This window comes from Dicentrarchus labrax, unplaced genomic scaffold, assembly GCF_905237075.1.
Source record: "Dicentrarchus labrax unplaced genomic scaffold, dlabrax2021, whole genome shotgun sequence".
Taxonomy (NCBI): domain Eukaryota; kingdom Metazoa; phylum Chordata; class Actinopteri; family Moronidae; genus Dicentrarchus; species Dicentrarchus labrax.
Genome location: NW_026136715.1, coordinates 15083834 through 15106866, shown reverse-complemented (window position 1 = coordinate 15106866; position 23033 = coordinate 15083834). Strand labels below are relative to the sequence as shown.

Below are 23033 nucleotides of genomic sequence, written 5' to 3'. Positions count from 1 at the left end.
GGAGGCCCATGCAGATCATTAGTTCAGCTCTGTATGGGCAATTATTTTGTCACCTGGGCATCAGAATACCAAACTAAAGCCACATTACCTGCCCAAGCAGCACTACATGACCTTTACCTAGCCTTGGACCTTACAGGATTAACTAACTATGTTTTGTGGGTTTAATAACTAGAAGAAAAACCAAACACACAGTCACATTTTGGACAAATATATATTACAATAATATATTGTGAAAATATATATATGTACAATTTGTGCATTTCAGTGTTCACAAAGCAATAGACTATAGAGATTCTTATAGCAATAGAAAACATGGCTTCAAAACAAACATAGAGGAATAAGGAACTTATATATAACTGAAATAACCAAAAAAGTCTTCTTTACGAGGACTAGAGTACTGAATATTTTAATTGAAGACACCTCCACAACATTGAAATGTTTAGGCTATAAAACTGAAATTAAGCTGTCCTGTTTATCAAATAAATTTTTTACATAGCGTTTTAAAATGAGCAACATAGACTAAAATAAAAGTAATAAAGAGGAGATTAAGCACATTATTATTTATTAAATCAAAGAGAACCAGTGATTGAATTCACACATTCACCATTTAATAAATTAATACAGTAACACCAATGCTACAGTGAAATGCAGGGTGCCCTTAAAACAATATACTGCATCAATATCATCAAACAAAGGTAATCAAAGGGCACTTTATAAGATTATAAATTCATTTCAAACTTCAAACTCTTTTACATTACACTTTCTGAAATATATCATTCTGTCATAAAAAAATAAACTTCATATGTCATGAAATATAGCATTCAAGCCCCTTCACAAATGCAGGCCTTATCAAAAGTTTCAGTAAATCCATGCATGTATGGCACTGTCATGTTTATATTTGATTATCATGTGTCACCACTTCCAACCAAGTGAATGAGTTTAAATAATAAAGAACAAAAACTATAATCTTTGTTCAAACTATTTTTCATGAAAATAAGTCTTAAACAATCTTCATTCAAAAAATTTCAGGTTCAAACACTTGTTAGACAAAATACATACTAATAATAAACCCTGCAACAATGTGAAGACAATGTATGAAAGTTAAATAGAGCAAAAATCAGCACGTAGACACATTATACAGTAAATGAGATGAGTGGCAACATCCAAAATCCGATAAATAGCATTTTCAGATTGTCATTCAAAAGCCAGAAAAACATGTCGCCTAACCTCAAAGGTTTCTTGTAATTCACAGTATTGAGACAACATTTGATATGATTGAAAACACAGGAAAACTCTTTTGCATCTTTGAAGCTTTTTTAAAGCAACATTTGTGCTTTTAGTCACTAAATCAACACCCACAGCATTAGTCCAATGATGAGATGACTGTATGTGGGATTGTTAGGGCTTTGTTATTTAAAAAAAACAAAACACAGATAAATAAAAATGATATACTTGTTGTTAGGGCTTTTTTTTAAAGTCATGCATAATGTATTTTAGACCAGATACCTCTTAAAGGTCATTGACATCTATTGTTTGCCCATACAGCTTCAGATGAACACTAACAGTATGTTTTATCTATGTTAAATGGAAGAAGCTCACCGATCACTTAATGTTTCTGGCTGGTAAAGCTAGTAATCTAACCCCATGGTGGGTGCACAACATGCTAAAGAAGAGGGATAGATTATTGACATTTTGGATTTGAATACTGACATGTGCATGGATAGCTGTACAAGAGATTCACAAAGTATTCGTGACCTTATCAGTATCAGGCAAAAACTAAATAAATAAAGCTGTTACAACTGGAAGCACTGTCATCACATTCACCAAAATGTTAAAAGACTCTTATCATGTCTGCCTAAATTGCCATACTGGTGCATCCCTTGTCTGTAAGTAAGAAAGGTTAGGCTATGGTTTACTCTCGTTTTGTTCCAAAGATTTGAAGGAAGAAGGAGAAGATGTAGATGATATCTAAGTAGAGGTTGAGAGTGGCGAAGACGTACTCTTCTGGATTAATGGAGTAGCGCTTGTTCCCCATGAGAAGCTGGGTGTCAAATGCCAAAAACTACAACAGAAAATAAAACGGCAAGTAAGACATCTTTTTGTTTGTTTATGATTCTGATAGTCTACAAAATATGATCATTTCTATCAGTAATGGCTTGACAGTGTCTGTACTCTTACCATGGTAAACAATATGGCCCCCAAGGCAGCAAAGGTGGCATCCAGCCAGGGTACCTAAATGGGGAAAATGACTTGATTAAATGTGATTCCAGTTTAGATAACCACATGAAAGGCCCATGTAACATTTGAATGCATATGATTGTACAATTACTAAATATGATCTCAATTTAGAGTTGATTCTGCATTAGTCTCATGTCAAATATTTGTTGGACTGTTGATTTACACATGGACAAGAAAGGGAGAGAGAGAAAGAGGGGATGACACGCAGCAAGGGGCCCACTACAGCAAGGACTCAGCCTTGGTACATGTGGTGCCAACTCTACCAGGTGCGCTTCCAGGGTGCCCTGTTTACATTCCTATTCGATGTAACTATGTCTTGGTTGTCTGAAAATCCCCCAACCTTACATGACACACAACTGGTGGGATAGCTTGATTTAGATAGTTATACTTACATAGTGATAGGGAAGGACGAATGCCAACACCAGTCCAGAGACGAACATGACCATGCAGAAGACGAAGAGCACGCCTTGGTAGGATGTCACGTCAAACTGGATGGAGAAAGCACATGAAATCAAACCTAAATATGGTAATCCAACAGTGTGACAATCCGGCACACATGAATGACTTTCACTAAGTACATAAAAGTACATAAAAAGAAAAATGTTAGCTTTCTCACCTTAGTTTGGAAGCTGAAGATGGTGACCAGGAGGCAGACTGCTGCTGTGATGCCCAGACACATCACCACTGACTTGGTGTTATAAAAGCTATTAAAACAAAAAACATGCAAAACTTACTGAGAAAGTTCCAACCATACAGTTTTATGTAAGCCTACATTTCTGGCCACAAACACCGGCTCACATGCTGTAAAGAAAATACATAGCTGCCTAATTATCTGGATAGGAGAGGGTCTGAAGCAGCAAGACCTACCTGGACAACATCCCTGTCATGTAGGAGAGCGACAATGTCTGTAATGGGAAATATGATAGTCATGAGAAAATGCAGGCATTTGTTTAAAAAAAGCTTTGAACATGTCATGACTGGAAGGCATAAACTTTTATAAAATATATTTTATATATTTGTTTTAGATGATTTTAACTGGTATGGCAACTTATAATCATTTGCTAATTTATGAATGTATTGTTTGCAATTCTAAACCTCAGCTTGTAGTTGCTCATCTAATAACACAAATTCAGTCCATACAAACGTTTATTAAAAACATAACAAATATCTGCCTTGTACTTACAAAGATGCTAAGCAGAATCAGATTCCATGGAAACTGTCTCCTGTAGGAGGGAGTAAAACATTGAAGTTTTAATATTGGAGGTGTTTTGTGTTTTTTTTTTTTTATATATATTGTACACTTAATTTTGAAAACCTTTAACTCACCTTGGTGCAGAGCAGCAAGAGAGGGTCAGATATGTGACAAAGAACACAGCACTGTTAAACAAAAGAAATATTGTTAGATAGAAGTGACTGAAAACTATACAGAGTAACTGTGTATTACTGACTTGAGACTGACTAAACCTGTTACTTACTAAGAGGCCCAGTACCACCCAGGGTTGCTTTGAATGTAGTCCTTCACGGGGTCACTAAAAGTAACATAGTCTTAAGTAAGCGCACAACTCGGTGGATTTCTATCAGAATTACTTAAAATCAGTATTGTTAAATATGAAATAAGAAGACTAGACTAATGCTCACCAGAATGTGAAAAGAGCCACAATAGCGAGAGTGACCAAAAGCTGGATCATCAAGATGGCATACACCTAAAATAAAGCAAGTTAAAATCAAACAAAATTGCATACTGGTAATTATACATGTGCTGGTGTGTGTAGGCCTTTAACGTTTAACAGTTAATATGAGGTAAATTATCAGTGATATGCAGCATTCACAACAGAGTTAATATTGTAATCATAATGTCATGATAAAGCGTTTGATACCTTACGGATGAAGACCCTCCTGATGTTGCGATCATCCCAGGTGAACTCTGTGAGCATCTCAACATCATTATAGCAAGGTGCACTGGTGCCTGGAGAACACATATATTTATGTAGGACTTTTTGGTAGTAAACACTACAGTGTATTCTTTCAGCCAACATACAGCCTACTTATGATATATATATTAAGATAATGACTAACTTTATCATTAAATATAGAGGGATAAAGTGTTGTCATACTTGCAGTGGCTTCCTCATAGCTGGGAGGAACTGGTGACACTAAGACTTGTTCACTGGAGGAGCCATTGGCGGTCTTGTTTGCAAGTAAAAGCTGAAAGGCCAAAAGATGAACAATTTGTTATCTTTTTGTTTATAATCTGTCATTTTAGGTGAGAGTAAATCAATATTTGAAGACAAACAAACTCCCTTACATTTAACATGAACTTTTAATGTCTGGTTTTGAATGTAGTGTTCCCCTGTCTGTCAGTAAAGTAACTAGTTAACTAGTGTGATATTATACACGCACACACACACACCACCTGAAAATGTAAAACTATAAACATCTATGCTGCAGAGAATCACAATGTGTAATTATTATTTCTCAGTGAGTAGTAAATCATATTTCAGGAGGTTCTTTATTTTGAAAAATCGTAAATGGTAAAAAGATAAATGGTTCTGACAGATTTGCAGTTTGAGTACTGCTTATGTATCGGCACTTGGATACATACAATCATTTATATTCTTTCTTTTACAGTAGCAACAGTTTAGGTACTATCATATTGTACACTGGAATTTAAAGTGTTTTCATTGCCAGGGCATTCACTTTGACTTTCACATGATGAAGTGCTTCCACTTGTTGACATGTCAGCTGACATTTCATCTGCCTCCACCCGATAGGTCACTTTTTCCATTCCTAACATTTCATGGTATTTTATTAAATTATTTAAATGTCAGCTGGACTTCATCTGTATTTTACCTCCTTTCACCTCTACCACTGATATACAGTAATAAGACTACATGTACGATTTGGGTCACAGACCATCAGTCTCTAAAAGATAATTAGATAACCGGCGATGCTTGAAAATCCCCAATTTTTTTTTTACCGCTGTTCTTCTGACCATATTTTTTTTATGAAACTGTTCAAACCATCAGGATGAATAATGTGTAATAATGTGAGAGACACACACGGTGGGGAGCTCACAGCCGCGTTTTATACCAGCGCTACAGAGAGAAACGAGTTGTCATGGTGACGCAACATGGTAAAACAGCCAGTGACGCACTTCATTCACATAAACCCCGGCAACAGTTCAGCCTTAAACAACACAAAACATATGTCTGCATACGTGAAACATTACAACAGGATTAAGGTGCCATTAAGAAACGACTTTATGTAACAGTTATTGAATCCTGCGGGAATTTGTGGCTACAAACACTATACTATGTCTGCAGGACAGAAAAGCCACAGTCATGTTACCAGGCTCTACTTATCATTCATTAGAATGACTAAATGTGCCACAGCTGAATAGCCTGCATTGCCATAAAGCATTTCTAAAGGGATGGAGCAGAGGCACGCATATCAACTGACTGTTACATAATAATCTAATACATAGAAATCAAACGCACAGAACTGTTTTTAATTGTGATAATTAACGGGAATAATAACTTTTTAATACGATTAAATGAATGCCATCATTAAAGTAAGCTCATACCTTGCCCTGTGTCATGATGCCCGTGTGTCGTCCTGCAGTAGGTTGTCTAGTTCTGTCTTAACCAGTAAATGGTGATCTGGTGTAGTTCTTGCAGAGTCTGGCTAAACTGTCAGAAAAGACCTCTGACTGACTGTGCTCTTCTTCGTCTCTGCTCACTGACTGAACACCCTCTGACGATGTAGTGATGTAATCCCCAAACAACGCAGTTAAGACTCGTGCAGATACCCCTCCCTCACCCAAAGAGGGATGTTCTAGCAGCATCCAGGTGAAGCTGCACCATAGAGAAAAGCTGGGACTGTACCACGGTAGGAAGGCAAATGGGGAGGATGGAGGCCTGTCCAGAAAAATCTGGAAATATGGTCTGCATCAAAACTAAGAGGGGAATTGCAGGGGCTAAAGTATTTAGACATTTCTAGATTTAGTTAGAATGTTTTCTGTTAATTTAAATAGGCCATTTGATTAAGAATGATCTGAAATAGAAGTGAATCCATTTTGTATTTTTTTTTAAAAACGATTGGTGCAGAAATAGTTTTTAATGCCAAGAGGTTTTGTTAATGTTGAATGAAATAAAAAAGAAGTAACTTTGGTAATTTGGTAAAGTAAAATATTTATATCACACTATTTTATGATTATTTGGAAACTCCAAATGATACAACTGAATACATATTCATATAACAAATAGCAAACAAATACATATTCATTATGCACAATATGCACACTTTTATTTAAAAGTGTTAAGAACAGAAAAAATGTTAAGACAGTACAGATAAAATATCCTGTAGACAAATGCAGAAAAAGCATTCAAAGTAAAACTGACCAACTGATTGCTCTTATCATTAAAAATACACAGAAGCTGGAAAAAACAACAACACACACACAGAAATAAAAGTACTGTGGAAGAAGTACTATAAGAACTGACATTCAGATACTGGTCTACATGTAAGTTATGACTTATTTCTTTGGATATTCATTGAGCTCTCTGTAAACTCACATCTTTTCACATCCGTTTATAAACAAACATATGATGGAACTAAAATATTACGGATCCTTATAGGGATAGTGACAGGTTAACACATCACCCCATCTCCCTATAGGACACAATGAGGCAATGGTATGTTTTTATCTGGAATAGTTAATGGAATGATAAGAGTTTTGGATATGGCTGACAAAGCTTCCTGCAATTTACTTGACAAATTAAGGTAGATATGGTTCATGTTCTGAAAGCATCCATACAGGATTAGAAAAACTCTCTCCCAAAAACAACAAAGAAGTACCAGGGGGAAACATAAAAATGGAAATTCAACTGAATTCTAATTTACGAAAAACAGCCACTGATGCATTTGGCAAAATGTAGACTTATGACTACTCCAGTGGAACACATGAGGTTTCTACTTTCAGACAAAACTGGCACAATACATTTGAAACCAGTCACACATGAATGGATATGTGGTTTATCTCCTCAGAACATCTCCCCCTCCCCTCTGGTTCCCTCCAGTCTCAGGTCTGTGTCGTTTCTGCCTAGAGTGAACAGACTGACTACAGCCATCAAAGCTGCCAGCATCATGACTGCACAGCCTCCAAACATGTGTCTGGTGCCGCTGCCAGCCTCCCCTCCACCTGTTCCTGACATTTCCCCATGGAGCGCCAGCAACCCTAGGCAGGCCAGCAGGTGCAGAGGCAACCGGAACCAGGCCAGCACACCGGCTCGCTTTTCCTCTGGGATCACCCTGCCCTGGAGAAAGCTGACTGCAGGGAAATAGAGGCCACAGGCCAGCTCCAGCAGCAGAAAGGCCAGAAAGGACTCATGAGGTCTTGGCTGGCCAGGAGCAGTGGAAAAGGTCAGCATGAAGAGGGAGAAGAAGGCCATCAGCACAGCCAGGCAGAGAACATGGCCAGGCTGAAGACGGTAGCGGGTGGAGGTGGCTAGGCGGTACAGCAATGAGCCGGCCATGCTGGCAGCCATCAGGCAAGAGAACACTATTCCCAAAGGAGGTCCATGAGGGTCCAGTACCGGGGTCCACAGGAAAACAAAAATGTACAGGACACTTTCAAACAGAGCCTGCACTCCACCCAAGAGCAGGACTCTCCTGTCCGACAGCAAGCAGCGTAACCCATCATGGCAACTGCGTGAAAAGCGGGCCCACGCAGACAAACGGGTCACACCTCCATTTGGAGTGCCAAGATGCAGTGTTTGTTTGTCCCCTGCAGGACCTTCTTCCGCCTCTTCCTTGCCCCAGTCTGTTAGCACCACCCAGGCACAGCACGCCAGGCAGGGTACAGCCAAGAGAAAGGGAGCCACGGGCCCCAGGTGGAGCCACTCAGCCAGCAAGTTAGCCACCAGCCCTGCTCCTACAGCGAGCCCATGGTTCCAGGTAGCAGCTTTGGTGAAGGTGCTGGGGATCCACTCCTTGGGAAAATCGTGGATGTCTACATGGCGGTGCACATACCAGGCTTCAAATGTGGTGGTGAGCAGGGATGTGGACAGACCCCCCAGGACCCGGCCCACAATCAAAACAAAGTAGTCTCTGGACAGCTTGGTGAGACAACAAGCAGAGTAGGACAGGCAGAAGAGAAGACATGTCTGTCTGCGGCCCAAGACTTGAGGGAGCCAGCCTGAAATAGGAGCAAACAGAACACAGGAGGCCAGGCCACACACATACAAGATGGCTATTTGGGATTCCAGGAAACTGTAATGGCGGTACAGTTTGTAGAGGTAAGGACCCTGGAGCCAGTCTGCCCACAAAGCCAAAAGGTATGCCCGGAGAAATATACTCTGGAAGCGGCGGAAGACTGGGTTGGCTACAGCAGTAGGAGTAGACTGAGGTGGGGTGAGACGGCGTGCTGTGAGCTCGAGGCCAACACACAAGGCAAGCAGGAAAATGATGGCAAGGTATGCTGTCACCAACATGGTGTGATAAACTGCACCCACTTGAGGTCAAACCTGAGGTCCTAAAGGCGTTTTCAACTCATTTCTTTCCATTTCCCAGCACCTGTGGAGAAGAGACAAGATGAACAAGTATAGAGAAGAGTGTTAGGAGTTACCACTGAACCAGTTCCTACAGTTAATCACTCTCCATGTTACAGTTCGTAGCTAACAACGTTAACGAAAAGGCATTTCATTTTAGGTATCCAGCAACTCAACAGAAACGGCATTAGCTAACGTTAGTTAGTATGTATTTACATGCATTAATGGCGGACAGCTTGAGTGGTGACAATTTAGTTAATTTTATTTAAATACGTTGACTAACTGATAGCCCTGAAATGTACCTGCATGCTATTGTTATGTAGCTAACGCTAGCTTAGAAGCTAACCTGACGTTCAGATTAAATTGCTGTAACTGTGCTACTACAATATCTTCTCCATTATACTGTATCAGACTATGTGATGTGTCTTACCGTGCCGTTTGACAGCGGTCCCATAGTACTTACACGACGTACGAAAGCGTTAACATAAAACATAACTAACCTAAGTGATGCTGTAGCTTAAGTGCTAGGCAAGTGTGCCTTTAGTAGCAAACAGTTAATTCACTTCCGGGATCCGGGATCCGGGATCCATTACTTCACCACAAGGTGGCATCCCTACTTTGCTTTTTGATTTCCAGGGGCAGGAGAGAATCGCTTAATGTTTCCAGACTTCTCTTTCTCGGAGGGCCAGTCCCATTCTTAAGGTTGGATTTTATTTATTTGCTATAAATAAATTATTAACGTCAATTAGGTCAATTGAAGCAGTAGAAGAAGTTAGTTCTTTTAAAAAAAAATGTTTGTAGTTTTTCTGATGAAACAGGCACACACGATCCAATATTGTATGTGTACAAGATGACATGATGATACTTAATACATTGTTGGGATCTGTCTAACCCATAAAGGCTGTTGCCCTTCTGAGTGACTCTATTATGCATACCTTAATAGCAAACAGGGTATTATATGTGTTTCATATGACAACGTATGTGCATCTAGCCTTACTCATAGCATTACTCATTTCTGACATTTATACAGTCCTAACTACTCAGCAGATCCTCCTTACTTACTGCTTTTTGCCTGGATGGACACAAAAGAACGACACACAAGCGGAGTTATACATAATTCGAACTTTATATCATTTCTATTTAGGAATAAACATTTACAAAATGTACAAGATGTCCTCAATCAGTCATAATCAAACAAGCAAACAGTGAGAGGACCAATCAAATAAGATTTCTCACACAAAAATATCTCTTGTGTTTGTATGACAAACATTGGGGGCAGAAGAAGGGTGCATGTGGAGTGAGTGCTGGTGATTTCAGGGATTATGCTGGTTGGTTACATCATCTGATAGCAGGAAGTTTGTCTAAACCATCTGAAAATCCCTTCTACATATTCTCCTGTGCAAAGCCCCCTTGGCATAGCCAAACCCCCACCTAATACAGGAAGCTCAGTACATTCTTCTTTACACCGAACTCATCCGTCCGATCCATTATATCAGTTATTGATACATAGACATTGGGGTAACATAATATTTACAGCAACAAAAATAAACAAAGGAACTACAAAATCCAACATGCATGGAGTGTCTCCATCAGTCCAGATGTGATACAATATAGTGACACAGACACACGTTTTTGTGAAATAATATAAAATGCCATTGGTGTACCAAATGTCTTCTGGAAGATCAGTCAAAAACAGTAAGACAGAATGCATCCTATTGTGTACAAGTGACACATTAAAATGGTGATCTCATTCCAGTACTAATGCAGATTGTATGTTTGTGAAACAGTGATACACAGTTACCTTAATATTTCAGATTCCGCTATGTATTATATACAGGTTCCCTTTCTTTTAAACACAAACTGACACATAGTCAATCATCACTAATGGTCCCTAAGTAATAACAGTTTGGAGCTAAGATATCCGTCTTTCAGCTTGCTGCTTAGTGATCGCCTGTTGATACTGTACGAGTTAAGGAATAAACAGAAGTGAACTGGCTTTTATTCTTAAGTACACTGGATATAATGAGCAAGTGCACACATGATTTGTCCAAAAGGGTAATAGTAAGTCTACACAATAATTATTTTACTGGAACAATGTCTCTTAAGAGGTGTTGAGGTTAATGTGTATACATGAGTTTATGTGTATGTTTCTTTGTCCCAAAACATTGCATGAAGATCAATAACGAATCCAAAATATGTTCGCTACTGGCCTCATTTATCCGTTTGAAAAACACTCCTCAGATTGCACAACTCCTTGTTCCTCAATTCTCAAGGAAGTCCTGCCCTTGGAAGATAATATCTGTGTGTGTGTGTGTGTGTGTGTGTGTGTGTGTGTGTGTGTACTGTATATTTCTTTGTAAAAAGTTTGTGTCTTTGTGCTCTGTGAGCAAGCAGTGCACTCAAGGGTCGATGCGAAAGGCCAACAGTTTGTCAGAGTGCAGATTGTTGAGGGTGCGCAGGTCCGGCAGACGCAGGAGAAGTTTGGGAAAGAGGGTGGTGTCATCTGGGCGACGGCGGGTGATCAGTGATCGTAGAGCACGGATCAGACCCTCCTGTAGCTGCTCCACAGCCCGCATGTCCGAGATGCCGGAACGATCTGAGGAGCACAGAAGATGCCAATGTGAGTGTTTGACAGACATAGGTACTGCATTATTGGTTCATAAAGAAAGTGTGACTGCTCTACAGCTTTTGTCACTAAATCTTGTCCCTGTCTCACCTGCAGAGACCAGCACCACAGCCATAAAGAGGGCCATTTCATCAGGCTCTAGCCCCAGGGAGCCCAGCTTCTCACTGAACTCAAACATTGCGTCCAGCAGAGAGCCCATACCCAAGACCCGCAGGGTGGACAGGGGGTAAGTTTGGCCATTCAGGAAGGTCACTGTACGCTCCTGAGCATTAAACAAGGTGCAGAACCTCACCATCAGAACCTAAACACACAAAAATATAAAAGAAGAAGAAAAGAGAGACACAAAGGTAAGTTTGAGACAAATACTTAAACAAACAATACATTGAACACCTGAAGGATTCACATATTTTATATATTTATGACTAGAAAAATAAAAAAATTAGAAATATGTGTACCTGGAAGGTGCCTGATTTGAGCAGCATGACCTGGTCTTGTTGGCTAAGCTCTTGAAATCCTGGGATGCCTTTAGCAAACTCTACCACCTCCTTGACAGCAGGAGTGAAACACTGAGAGAAGGATTCCCATATCTCTTGACTTGAGCGCTCTGCCCCTGATACAGGCCATGCATTGAGAGGACAGGCCTTGGAGAAAGACAAAAGACATAGGATCATAAATTGTTGGTCAGACAAGATATATCACAGGAGTTTATGTAATTCAGTATGCGTCCTTCACTTACCAGCACTTTAGCTCCTGGAGCTAGTTTCCATGGGCAGGAGGGCTGATTTTCGGTACTTCCTGCATTGTGAAAATTGTTATGATTGACAGAGTTGCCCTTTTGACGTGTTGCATCGTGATTCTGATTAGTTGACACTAAGTAAGTGTAGCGGTTGTTGTCCACATTGTGGAATGTATGTTGGTTGTCATTAGGGGCAACTGGGCATTGAGTGGCAGATGCAACAGGGCAAGACTGATAACTCTGGGCGGATGTAGGGTGAGAGGAGACTTGGTGGAAATTGGCATCTTGAGAAAAGGGAGATGTGTTATTGTTGTTGGTGGTGGAGGTCATGTTAACCCTCTTGGCTGCTCTCTCCTGGCTGCTGCTGTGGTTGCTGCTGCTGCGGTTGCTGCTGCTGCTGGTGAAGATATCACGGTAGGCTCTGGAGATGGCCCCAATGGCCTCTTTTGAGCTGCCTTCTTCGGGGGTGGAGGGAGTGTCCCTCACTGAAGATGAGTCCATTTCCATGGCAGCTGACTCATTTAGGCTGTTCATGTAGCTCTGCATCTCATCCAGAAGTCGCTGCTTCTCTCTCTTAGGAATGCGGCCAAAACGCACAGCTAGGGAAGACACAAGCAGTGAGGACAGATGAGCTTCCAGTCATTCTGACGACAGGGGCATAAAATGTTATTCCCAGTTTTGTTTTATTTTATTGCTTGGATAGAAGACTCTCGGAAAGATACAAGCACTGCAATGACAGCCAAGACAAATTAATGTCTTATACACCTATACAGTGGTGCTATGCACGAAATACATGACTGCTATAGTGACTTATGTTAATTCTACATTAAAGCTAAGCATGGTGAAACAGCTACCCATTGCACCTCCTTATACATACGCATAGACAGCACAAAAAAAACCTAATGCATTGAATGATTTCAAGGAGAATCATGTAACTTCTGAGATGAAAACTTCCCTCTCCTTACCCATATCCCCATCCCCCTTCCCACAGTAACCATCAGCTGGAGAGGCTATTTATAGACCCCCTGCTACCATCTGCCTCATCCTCTCCTCTATCCACCCCGGTCTCCTTCCTCTCCCGCTCCCTCCCTCCATTTGTAAGTAGGGCAGTGGGGCAATGTGAGCGTGATGTCAGTGGCACTGAGATGGTGAGAGGGAGAAGGATATGAGAGAGGTGCTTGAAGTGCAGAAATGAGTTGAGAAGACAGTAGTGAGAACATGAAGGGGACTGACGTGAGAGACTGTGATACATGAAAAGTGAGAGTCTGTGTTTGTATGCGTGGGAGGTAGGGGTGTGTGTGTGTGTGTGTGTGTGTGTGTGTGTGTGTGTGTGTGTGTGTTTTTTGTGCGAGGTGGAGTTAGATAAGTTGAGAAAAGTTGAGGTGGTACAGATTCAAGGACTTTTGCAAGTATAGGTTACATGATTTTTTTAAAGTGCAACAGAAAATGTGTATAGCAGTAATAATATTTTTAAAGCATTATTCAGTTAAACATAAGCAATTTACATAAAAACATAATGACACTTTGTTGTGTCAACTGAGGTGATTCACGCCATTAATATGCACAGTAGATATCGCTGTTTACCAAATATACAGTAATCCGTTCATTGCCTGCAGTATCCCTTAATGAGGACAGGGCCAATAATGTGGCATGAGATTAATCCCTTTTATCATGGTTAAAAAGAAGCAAATGCGGACTAGTGAGCTGTTGCTCTAAAAATGATGCTCTGGGTAAAGGGAGAAAAGTGTGCCATCATGCCAACGGACTTAAATCCTTGCCTATATTGCAGAGCCAAAGTTACACAGCTGCCTAGTGTGAAATCAGGGTGTACTATTTATTGTGGGCTGCAGGCAGTTGCATGCGGTTTTCCTGTTTTCGTAATGGTTGAAACAGAGCAAAAAGGGGTTTCTAGGTTGTGGTCCTTAACGCTTTTGAAAATTTCCTCTAAGAGGGTCGACCTGACTCTTTTGTTCTCATACTGAGTCGTATTTTGCCACCTTATTTTCTCTGCACCAGAAGTGTCAGGCACATTCAGAAATAACACTAACCTCTTTACTAGATTAGGCAATGCGGGGTACTAGAGGGTGGAGATAAGCAGAAACCATACCGAGAGGAAGAAGGCAGGCAAACTACACCAAGTAGGTCATGGTGTGTGAGTACACTATAGGCCCAATTCTGTATTGTTTTTCTAGGTCAGCCCAGCTGTTTTCTTAATCTGTGGTGATAGGTGATCAATCAATGTTCAGCTATCAAAGCTGAAACTATGTGATGTGAGCGTCACGCCTGATAAAATCTGTCACAAGGACTGGCTTTTTTCTGCATCCCTTGCTTAATTGTTGCCCTATCCCTCATTAATTGCAGTAAGATGTTCTATGGGCATACACAAGGTAATCAAGTTGACCCTGTTCCAATTTCCTAAAATAATTCCTGTGTTTGCTGCAGTTTTCTAGATGATAGATAGCTTCGGGGACTTCAAGGCTCCTCTTCTCATAAATCATTGTCTGAGGGGGAGATGTAAGAGAGCTGAGGGAACATGGTGGGTACATGGAGGAGGAGGGGCTGTTCTGAACAAGAGCATAGAGGTAACAGTGTTGTGGGAGGATGCTGCAAAGGGCAGGAGAAAGACACTTAGAAACTTAAGAGAGTGATGCAAGGCCAGATGGTAATCTTTGGCAGTGCAGTGACAGTAGAAGGGCAGGGCAGGTGCAGGTGTGCTGATAAAGTGAGTGACTGAGCTACTGGCACGATGACCTCAAAAGACTTTCCGCATTACATTTTTCACACAGACCTACATAACAGAGCTGTGCCTCATTCGGGCTGCCCATTTCCCTGCTGCTTTGGCTAATCAGAGCACTGTGGCATTCTGGCAGAGCTGCACGAAGGTCTCTCTCAATAAAATAAATGTGTCAGGATGTCTCACCATCTCTTGACATGCCAACGGAGAGGCATTTCTTGAAGCGGCAGTGCTGGCACCGGTTGCGGTTCATGCGCATGATCAGACAGTTCTCGTTCTTTACACACATCTTGTAGTTGATGTTCTGCTGGATGCTGCGGCGGAAAAAACCCTGAAACAAACAAACAAAAAAATTGCATGAAACTGGTGCACCAAAAGCAACACATTGTTGATTCATTCCGCATTCATGATCATTGACCTGGATTTTCTGATCAGGGGCTCACCTTGCAACCCTCACATGCATGCACTCCGTAGTGGAAACCAGATGCAATGTCCCCACAGACTTTGCAAAGCAGGACCATTCCACCTGTCTCTGAGGAAGGATAAACAGACAGTTAGATCAGCTGCAAAAACTTATATAAAGGGATATATCTTTAAGCAAATCGACAGTGAGGAAGCACTTACTTGTGAATGTTCCTGAGAACCCACACGGCCTCTTTCCTGCGATGGGGTGTGAATAGGTATGCTGCGGAGTGGCCGCTGCTGAGGGGCCAGTGTAGACATCTGGGAACTGGAACACCAGTTTGGAGGATGGCGTGGTACACCCGCCTGTCCGCTGTTTAAACGCCCCAATCTCTGTGAAGGTAACCTCCTCTGGAGAGGAGGGCTGGGAGTGTGAAGAGGGTGACTGTGTCTGGTACCCACTGGAGGGGCTGCCAGGGCTGGGGCTGGAACTGCCGGAGGAGCCTGCATACAGGATGACTCCACCTCCTGCAAACAAGGGAAAGAATGGACATGAGGCCTTTTGAACTGAGGATTTGGGGTTATGTGATTCAAGTTCAAGCCCCTAATTAACGCATACCATGTCATTCAGATATTAATAAGAAGTGGCTTTATATTTTGTACACGCAGGCTTCTGTAAGTTATTGGCTGATTGAAATACACGATGGTAGAACTTTAAGTTGGCCATTTCTTTAGAAACCGTTCGGCTGTTCTACTCTACAACTTTGGACGTGATGTGATGTAATGTTGCACAACCTCCGGGCAGCAGATACCCGCTCTGAGAATTTGCAGCGTCGTTGTCTCATCCTGAGTGTAATATGCGTAATGGTGCGCTGAAGCGGATAAAGTGGGCGCTAAAAATACTGCTGGTAGCACAGCAACAAAGCAGGAAGACTTCACTAGAAGCACCCAACCAAGCGCTACTTTATTGTGAATAATTCCTGCGTCATGCTAATGCAGTATTTATTTGGCACAGTACAAAATATATGTGGAATGTTTTCTTGTCGTTCAGCTGTGGTTGTTTCTAAAGTTTCGCTCCCCTCGCAACAAAGCCCCCCTTCTCCCTCCCTCTCTCTCTCTCTCTCTCTCTCTCTCTCTCTCTCTCTCTCTTGCTCTCTCGCACTTCTAGTCAGGCGTTGTGGATGAGCTGAGACACGGCCTCACGTGTCTGCGGGGTCTGCTGCCTCCTCCGCTCCAATAATAGCCTCGCTCCCCTGGCACCGTGCCCAGCGCCAGCTAACAGCACGACACCTGACCGCCGCCTCACATGCATGGTCTCCTGACACGGTTACTGCTCGAACCAAATCCGCAGTCTCGTGTTGAAATACACAACAATCCGAAGTCAGATATGTGTTTACAAATATAGGCTGATTGGGAAGCTCCCCGAGCGTGAGATGGCACCAAGTCTCAGCCACTGCTGTTCATGCGCCACCAACAGTCGGGAGAATGTGAGTCACGTTTTTGCAGAGGAAAAGCCTCAACTGTACGGACTGGACTGCTGTGATGATGTCCTAACAACTCCGTGTACAGTAGAGGTAATCAGAGCCACGTTCAGAATGACAAATTATACGCAAATTAGGTTTATAATACAAACAAATAATGGGCCCAATTTAAAACTGCGTTCAATTTCCAACATTCAAATGATTTCCAACATCCAAAATTCATACAGTGGTTTAACTAACTCAGCCTTGTGTATGGAAATCTTGCCTAAGTGCAGTAGGCCTGTCCCTGTGTTGCTGATGTGTGTTGCCCTTTGCTGCACAAGGCATTTGTTTTAGCTCAAATGTTTTGATAATCCCTGGACTAGCACGTGTCTGTGGTTTGTTGACTCATGCCAGAGCCATAGACAGATGCAGGCCTGAGCCTCATCTCTTTCTGAGTTTACAGGCAGACAGGCAGTGGCCCAACCCCCACTCCACCCAAACACATTGCATGTCCACCTGAAGACTCACATGTACAGTAAGTGTTTATGAATGACCCCTACTGCCACTATGTTGTAAACACTTGTCAATTAACAACCCGTTTTACAGTCTGCTTTCCAGTAGTGTGGGTGGGATACTATGACACCATAAATCACCTGTGTGTGTAAATAGAAATGTTTAAATATAAACATTGCACACTCTCTGCACTATTTGCACGCTAGCATGCAAGGTATTAGTTGTCACTTGTTCTCAACATTTCCTATCATTTTAATGCAAACATTGTAGGAAGCATCCACACAGGCTGCAAAATGCTAGTGGAATCACCAGTCAATTGATTATGTGACAGTCAGCATTAGTTTTTATTCTTATTGGCAGTCTGTATCACTCAACCTCTAAACTGAACTGTTAGGGGATTTTAGATTTATTCATTTATTTCCAATTATAATGTCCATCTTAAACTTTGTCTACCCGTGCAAGGACTAATCTGCCTGGGAATGGAAGCAGGCAGAGAAACATGAGCACTTTGCATGCACATCTCTCCTCTCCTTTTCCCTCTTGTCCTTTATTTCTTACTTGCACTTGTTCACCTTATAACGCAGGGCATCGAGACGCAGCCACAGATAGCCTACAGTTAAGGTGACTATAGTGTTTGTTTGTCCTTGTGGTGTAGTTTACAAACATTGCATATCATTTGCTTCCTTGGAACAATGCAGTGTTTATTATTCTGCAGGAGAAAATGATACAGGCTATGGCCAATAAAAAAAGTTATTGTGTGCTACTGAACATGGCCAATATGTGAGCACTTGGGTGTTTGCAGACTTCATTAACTCAGGCTTGTGTAAGTAGGTCAATATCACAGGAACTTGGTAGAATTGTGTCTATGTGCCTCTAGCACCTCTTCAAACTGATGCTGCATCACACACTAGCTCTGGCTCATGCAATTACCAGGAGGAACTGTTATTAGGTTATCACAGAGGATAGCTATACTTTATAAACATCAGAATATGATTTTGCATAGCCCATATAGTCTAATATAATGGTGTTTTGCGGTTGTTGTTGACCTAAAATTACTCCATGCCTGGCACGCGCGCTCGGTCAAACATGGATTTGAAAACATCCGTTTCAGGGTTGTGCGATTTTATCAGAGTTGCAGCCTCTCAGTGTGTGTTTTTGTTTAAATCCGCTATCTGTTTCATCATCGTTTAGAGAGTGCAGCGGGTGAGAGATGTCATGTTTAACAGCAGTGTCACGTTCCAGCTGAAACACACCCTAAGCGGATGTGTGCCCTGCCCTGAACCGATGAGCTGGGGACAGATGGGGCAGAGTCAAGTCAGCTTTAACCACAATGTGTGGTCTTTGATTCAAACCGGAGAGAGAAAAAAAATGCTCTCCGTGCAAGTAAGAGGCACATGAGGCGGGAAAACGTGACGGGAGAAAAAAAAAAAAAAAAAAGTTAACGCATGGAATCGCTGACCCACTGACCAAGCTCTCCCTCACCATCACCGCGGGCGGCATCAACACAGAAGCGTCCGTGAGAGCGGGGAAGCGGCGGGAGGCGGGAGGAGGGCCCGGGTATTTCTCACGCGTCGCACGCGGCTCTGCAAGGGAAGCCACGTGAGGAGGCTTTTGACGGAGCTTTCACTGGGAAGACACGAAGCTGCGCTGCAGCCAGGAGCCAAAGCTTCTACAGTCCGCCAGGGGCTTATAATTAAAAGAGCCAAATTAAATAGAGCAGCATGTTGTGCGGCGGGGTGGTCTGAGTGTGCACCAGCAGCAGCGGCAGCAGCAGCACCGCCTGCACTGTCAGCCAGCCTCTGCACTTCGTTCAGGAACAGTAGGAGCTACTCTGGGCCTATGTGATGTATTAGTAAACTATGTGGCCAGACCAAAGTTTATATTGCGAGGATGCAGATGATAATACAATTCCTCTTGAATATAAAATCATTTATTTCAGGTTAATTATAGTCTAATATTATATATAATATAATGTATTATTATAATGTCGTTTTCTTAGAATCCCATTTGACAATAGCACTTTTCAACATATTAGGATAGGGGAGAACGGGTTCAGTTGTAGCATTGGTCAGTTTTTTTCCACTTAGAGACAAAGTGAGGTCAGTAAGCTCTGGATTGCATGTCCTGTAAAATACATACTTATATTTTTGTGAGCTCACATGTCTGGTTTTGTGGTACATTTATTTTTAACATTTCCATTGCCCATATATTTTGGGTTGAGTTTATGATGTGAAATGACTTGTGGTGTACAATAAATGTGGATTTTATCAATTATTTTACCAGCCCTCAAACTAATGTGGTTAGATTGTTATCTAGCACATGTTTTATTATGGTTAGCTTTAATGTTTGCAGAAATTGGCACTCACGGAAGAGTTTTGTCTGAATGTTTTTGTCAGTCACATAAAACTTAATGATTGTTTGACATTGATGGTGAGGAATAAGCTTGAGTTGGGGGTGTGACTGTTTTAAAAAAAATGCTCAGAATAATGCATAAAACCTCCAGCAGGGGCATATCAGAGGGAGTAGTGATTGAGGGCATAGTGCATGAAGATGAGCAGTATGACATCTGTCTGTTTTTATCATATGAGCATCATATGACAGTAAATGTAATGTAGTTATAATGCAACCCAGCGAATTAATATTTGTGTCAAGACTAAATACTATTACAACTGTCTCCCACAAAGTGAAGTTGACCCTTTACAAGGTGAAGAATATACAACTTTGATGAAAATATTAATTTACCCATTCAAAAATGCTATTTGCATAATGAAGATGTACATGTTCAAATATGAGTTTTTATGATCACAGTTTTTGTTTTCCTAAAATGTGGGACTGTTTTGTACGTTATATGGCATATAAGACTATGAATTAATCACTACAATAGTAGTATGGAGGAATTTTGCATTTACCCCACAACCCAATCATCTCTACAGGTGAAATGGGGGCTCTGTGTCAACACACACAACACACTCTCACACACTCACACAATCTCATTTTATCTAGACTTTATGAGCCATACAGCCCACCACTGCAGCCATATTTTTTGCCAGGTTATGATGATGTTTATGAGCTTTGTTTAAATCACTACACTGAACTCATGAGTGAAATGAAGTCATGTGCATTCCAATAACGTTATTGAAACATTAAAGATCAGTGAACCCGGTTCAAGGTGGTCACTATATGTAGATTGATGAAGAAAATATATAATTATAACAAACTGCAAAATATATAAACAATCAAATAAAGACTTGAACTTGCCCTCACTCATACACACAAACACAAAACATTCTCCAAACATCTAAAACACCAACAGAAAAAGCCCACCGTGCAGTCTTCATCGTTATCTTCTGACTAATACTACAACTATTAGGCTATCTGTGATTACTCATTTGCTTGTTCCGTGAAAAACATTGGCCTACTTCATCAACATAAATAGAGAGTCATAACCCGGTGAGTGGGTTTAGTGTTGGCTGCAGATTAGAGTAACATGTTGACGGAGCGCAGGTGCGCCCTTCACCCGTGCTGAAACGTGACTGTCGCCGTTGTAAATGATTCACCGTCAATTAGGAGGGGAAAGCATGTGCACCTTTGGCTGACCTCGAGGAAACGCTGCCTAATACCACTTAACGGATGGAAGTCAACTTTTATACCGCAGGCACTTAAGCAACGGCCTTGATAATAAAAAACAAACACGCCCTTTACGCCAAAGTTTCTTTGTTTTTTCCCCTTTAGACGATAGTGCGCAGTTAAAGTTCTCGCTCTGACAGATTATGATTGCAGTGACAGTGTACTGTAGCTCCACGTGAGTTTGTTTTTATGGAGAGAAGCAGGAAGTGGCCAGCCTCACTACAACCATATGGCGCGTTTCACTGTCAGTGGAGCTGCAGTCCAGACGCTGCCATATGACATTTGAACGCAACGCAGCAACTTTCTGAGAAGTTTGCGTGAAGTCGCACTGTTACACTTTTTATTGAACACAGAAACAAGGTGGTTAAATTCCTAAATAGTTAGTCTATGTATTACACAGGTGATAAACCAATAAAAACAGTTGCATGTAAAGATAATATTTCCTGCACTTATTGATGCATGTGATAAGAACACACGATTGCACACACTTATGCACATACACAGGGTTTTTAGTGTGTAATTAAGTGTTTTGCAAAATTAGTCAAAGAATAAATAGTATAAATTCACTTTGCGTTATAAAAATCAAAGATTATCACATTTAAATTAAATTTATATTATAGATTAGGTTTAGGTTGAGTCACACAAAGCTAAACAGTATCGTCCACTATTGATTGTTGGCAACACAATTAGAGAAAAGTGAAAACCATGACCAGTTAATCAATTCATCAATTCAATTCATCCATTCATGTCATAATCGGCATTCTATCATAATGGAGCGGTTGTTTCATGTCAAACATAATATTAAAATGAATCTTACCAGGGCTGTTATCCATGTCTCTTGTTGATGTAGATCAGTTTAAACAGACTTGAAGATAGACTTGTCACTAGACCGGAGCAAAAGTCTTTTGAAGACAGGTGAGAAAGTCAAAAAACAGCTTTGCGTAAAACACCTGCTCCATGCGCAAAAATGGGAAGCGGTGATGGAAATGTGTCCAGTGCACGTAAAGTTTCCCCAGTAAACTGCAGGCAGGTGTCTCTCTCGGTGCTCAGATGTGGTCTGACGCGAGTTAGACAAGCTGGTCTCCTCAAAGATACCTGGATGCCTTCTGCGCCCTGGATACTGCGCCTCGGCTCGAGCGTGTGTGATGTTGCACGAGAGAAGATTAAACACTTCTCATGAATTCCAAGAAAGTAGAGTCAGCATATCCGTGAGCTGAGTGTCAGACTTGGCATACACACCCACTGATACAAACACCCACATCGATCACGTTTGCAGGTAAGTAGGAAATGTGACCGCCCTTCCGTTCGCTCAACTTGTTTTGTGTCTGTTTGTGTGGGATTTGGCTCAGTCTTTGTATCTCGCGGAGTCCTTTCTCTCCCTCTCTCCCCTTCACGCTTTTGTGCATTTTCATTGGCGGGGATCTGGGGCTGAGGGGAGTTTGATGCGCTTATTCGACCGTGGTATGTGTTCAGTAAAGCCACGCTACATGTGCGCTCTGCATGTGCCGGGGAGAGCGCTGCCCTACTGATACACATTTTATGCAAAGTACGGAGCGCGTGGTGTGGAGGGATGGAGAGATTGGAGGATGAAGCACATGGACAATAGGCGTGGCTCACCGTGACTCCCTGTTCTCTGACAGCCAGCGCTGCAAACGGATGGTAAACACAGAGACGTGCCAAACAACACGCAAATGCCAAGTTTAAAACACATGTGCCAAAGGAAACGCTAGATGCGCAACTGGACCTATGACACGCCAACAACATGCTGGTGGAGCGAGCCACACATCCAACACATGGTCAAGATTTATATTTCTAAAAAATATAAGTTCCATATTTGATTATTTATGCACATATGACTATTTTGCTGTGAGAAAAATAAACAACGTCTGCTCTGAAAAGTCTGAAAAGTCCGTTTCCACCGTGTTTGATTTTACCCCTAATTACTCCTAACAAAAAGTTCTACCTATAAGATTCAGTCAGCAACAAAATCTGCAGCCTACTGTAAGTCTCTGAGCACACAGGACCAACTATACACAGCTTGTGGAAGGCGCCCCCCAGTGGCAATTCATGGCATTGACACACTAACTATATCTATCTATCTATCTATCTATCTATCTATCTATCTATCTATCTATCTATCTATCTA

The 23033-nt window shown here is 41.6% G+C and overlaps 3 protein-coding genes across 4 annotated transcripts; all 3 read right to left on the bottom strand.

Moving 5' to 3' along the window:
* Positions 1-586: 586 nt before the first annotated feature.
* LOC127377520 (protein lifeguard 2-like) lies at positions 587-6070 on the bottom strand. Its single transcript, XM_051425474.1, has 12 exons — positions 5822-6070; positions 4353-4443; positions 4116-4204; positions 3877-3941; positions 3714-3767; positions 3565-3615; positions 3422-3461; positions 3106-3143; positions 2855-2942; positions 2631-2726; positions 2179-2232; positions 587-2062 (listed from the first exon to the last, which is right to left on the bottom strand). The coding sequence occupies exons 1-12, from the start codon at positions 5834-5836 to the stop codon at positions 1913-1915; spliced, it is 831 nt and encodes a 276-aa protein (XP_051281434.1). The 5' UTR covers positions 5837-6070; the 3' UTR covers positions 587-1912.
* Positions 6071-6517: 447 nt separating this feature from the next.
* On the bottom strand, positions 6518-9349 carry mfsd5 (major facilitator superfamily domain containing 5). 2 transcript variants are annotated; one of them, XM_051425473.1, is made up of 2 exons: positions 9287-9349; positions 6518-8811 (listed from the first exon to the last, which is right to left on the bottom strand). In XM_051425473.1, the coding sequence occupies exon 2, from the start codon at positions 8727-8729 to the stop codon at positions 7281-7283; it is 1449 nt and encodes a 482-aa protein (XP_051281433.1). In that variant the 5' UTR covers positions 8730-8811; positions 9287-9349; the 3' UTR covers positions 6518-7280. The 2 variants fall into 2 exon arrangements, with proteins under 2 accessions (XP_051281433.1, XP_051281432.1); XM_051425472.1 differs by having other exon boundaries at positions 9217-9343.
* Positions 9350-9893: 544 nt separating this feature from the next.
* Positions 9894-22456, bottom strand: LOC127377698 (nuclear receptor subfamily 1 group D member 1). The gene is made up of 8 exons (XM_051425806.1): positions 21705-22456; positions 15507-15812; positions 15326-15414; positions 15069-15213; positions 12149-12747; positions 11868-12053; positions 11503-11713; positions 9894-11382 (listed from the first exon to the last, which is right to left on the bottom strand). Exons 1-8 carry the CDS (start codon positions 21718-21720, stop codon positions 11186-11188), a joined length of 1749 nt encoding a protein of 582 aa, XP_051281766.1. The 5' UTR covers positions 21721-22456; the 3' UTR covers positions 9894-11185.
* Between the last annotated feature and the right edge of the window lie 577 nt (positions 22457-23033).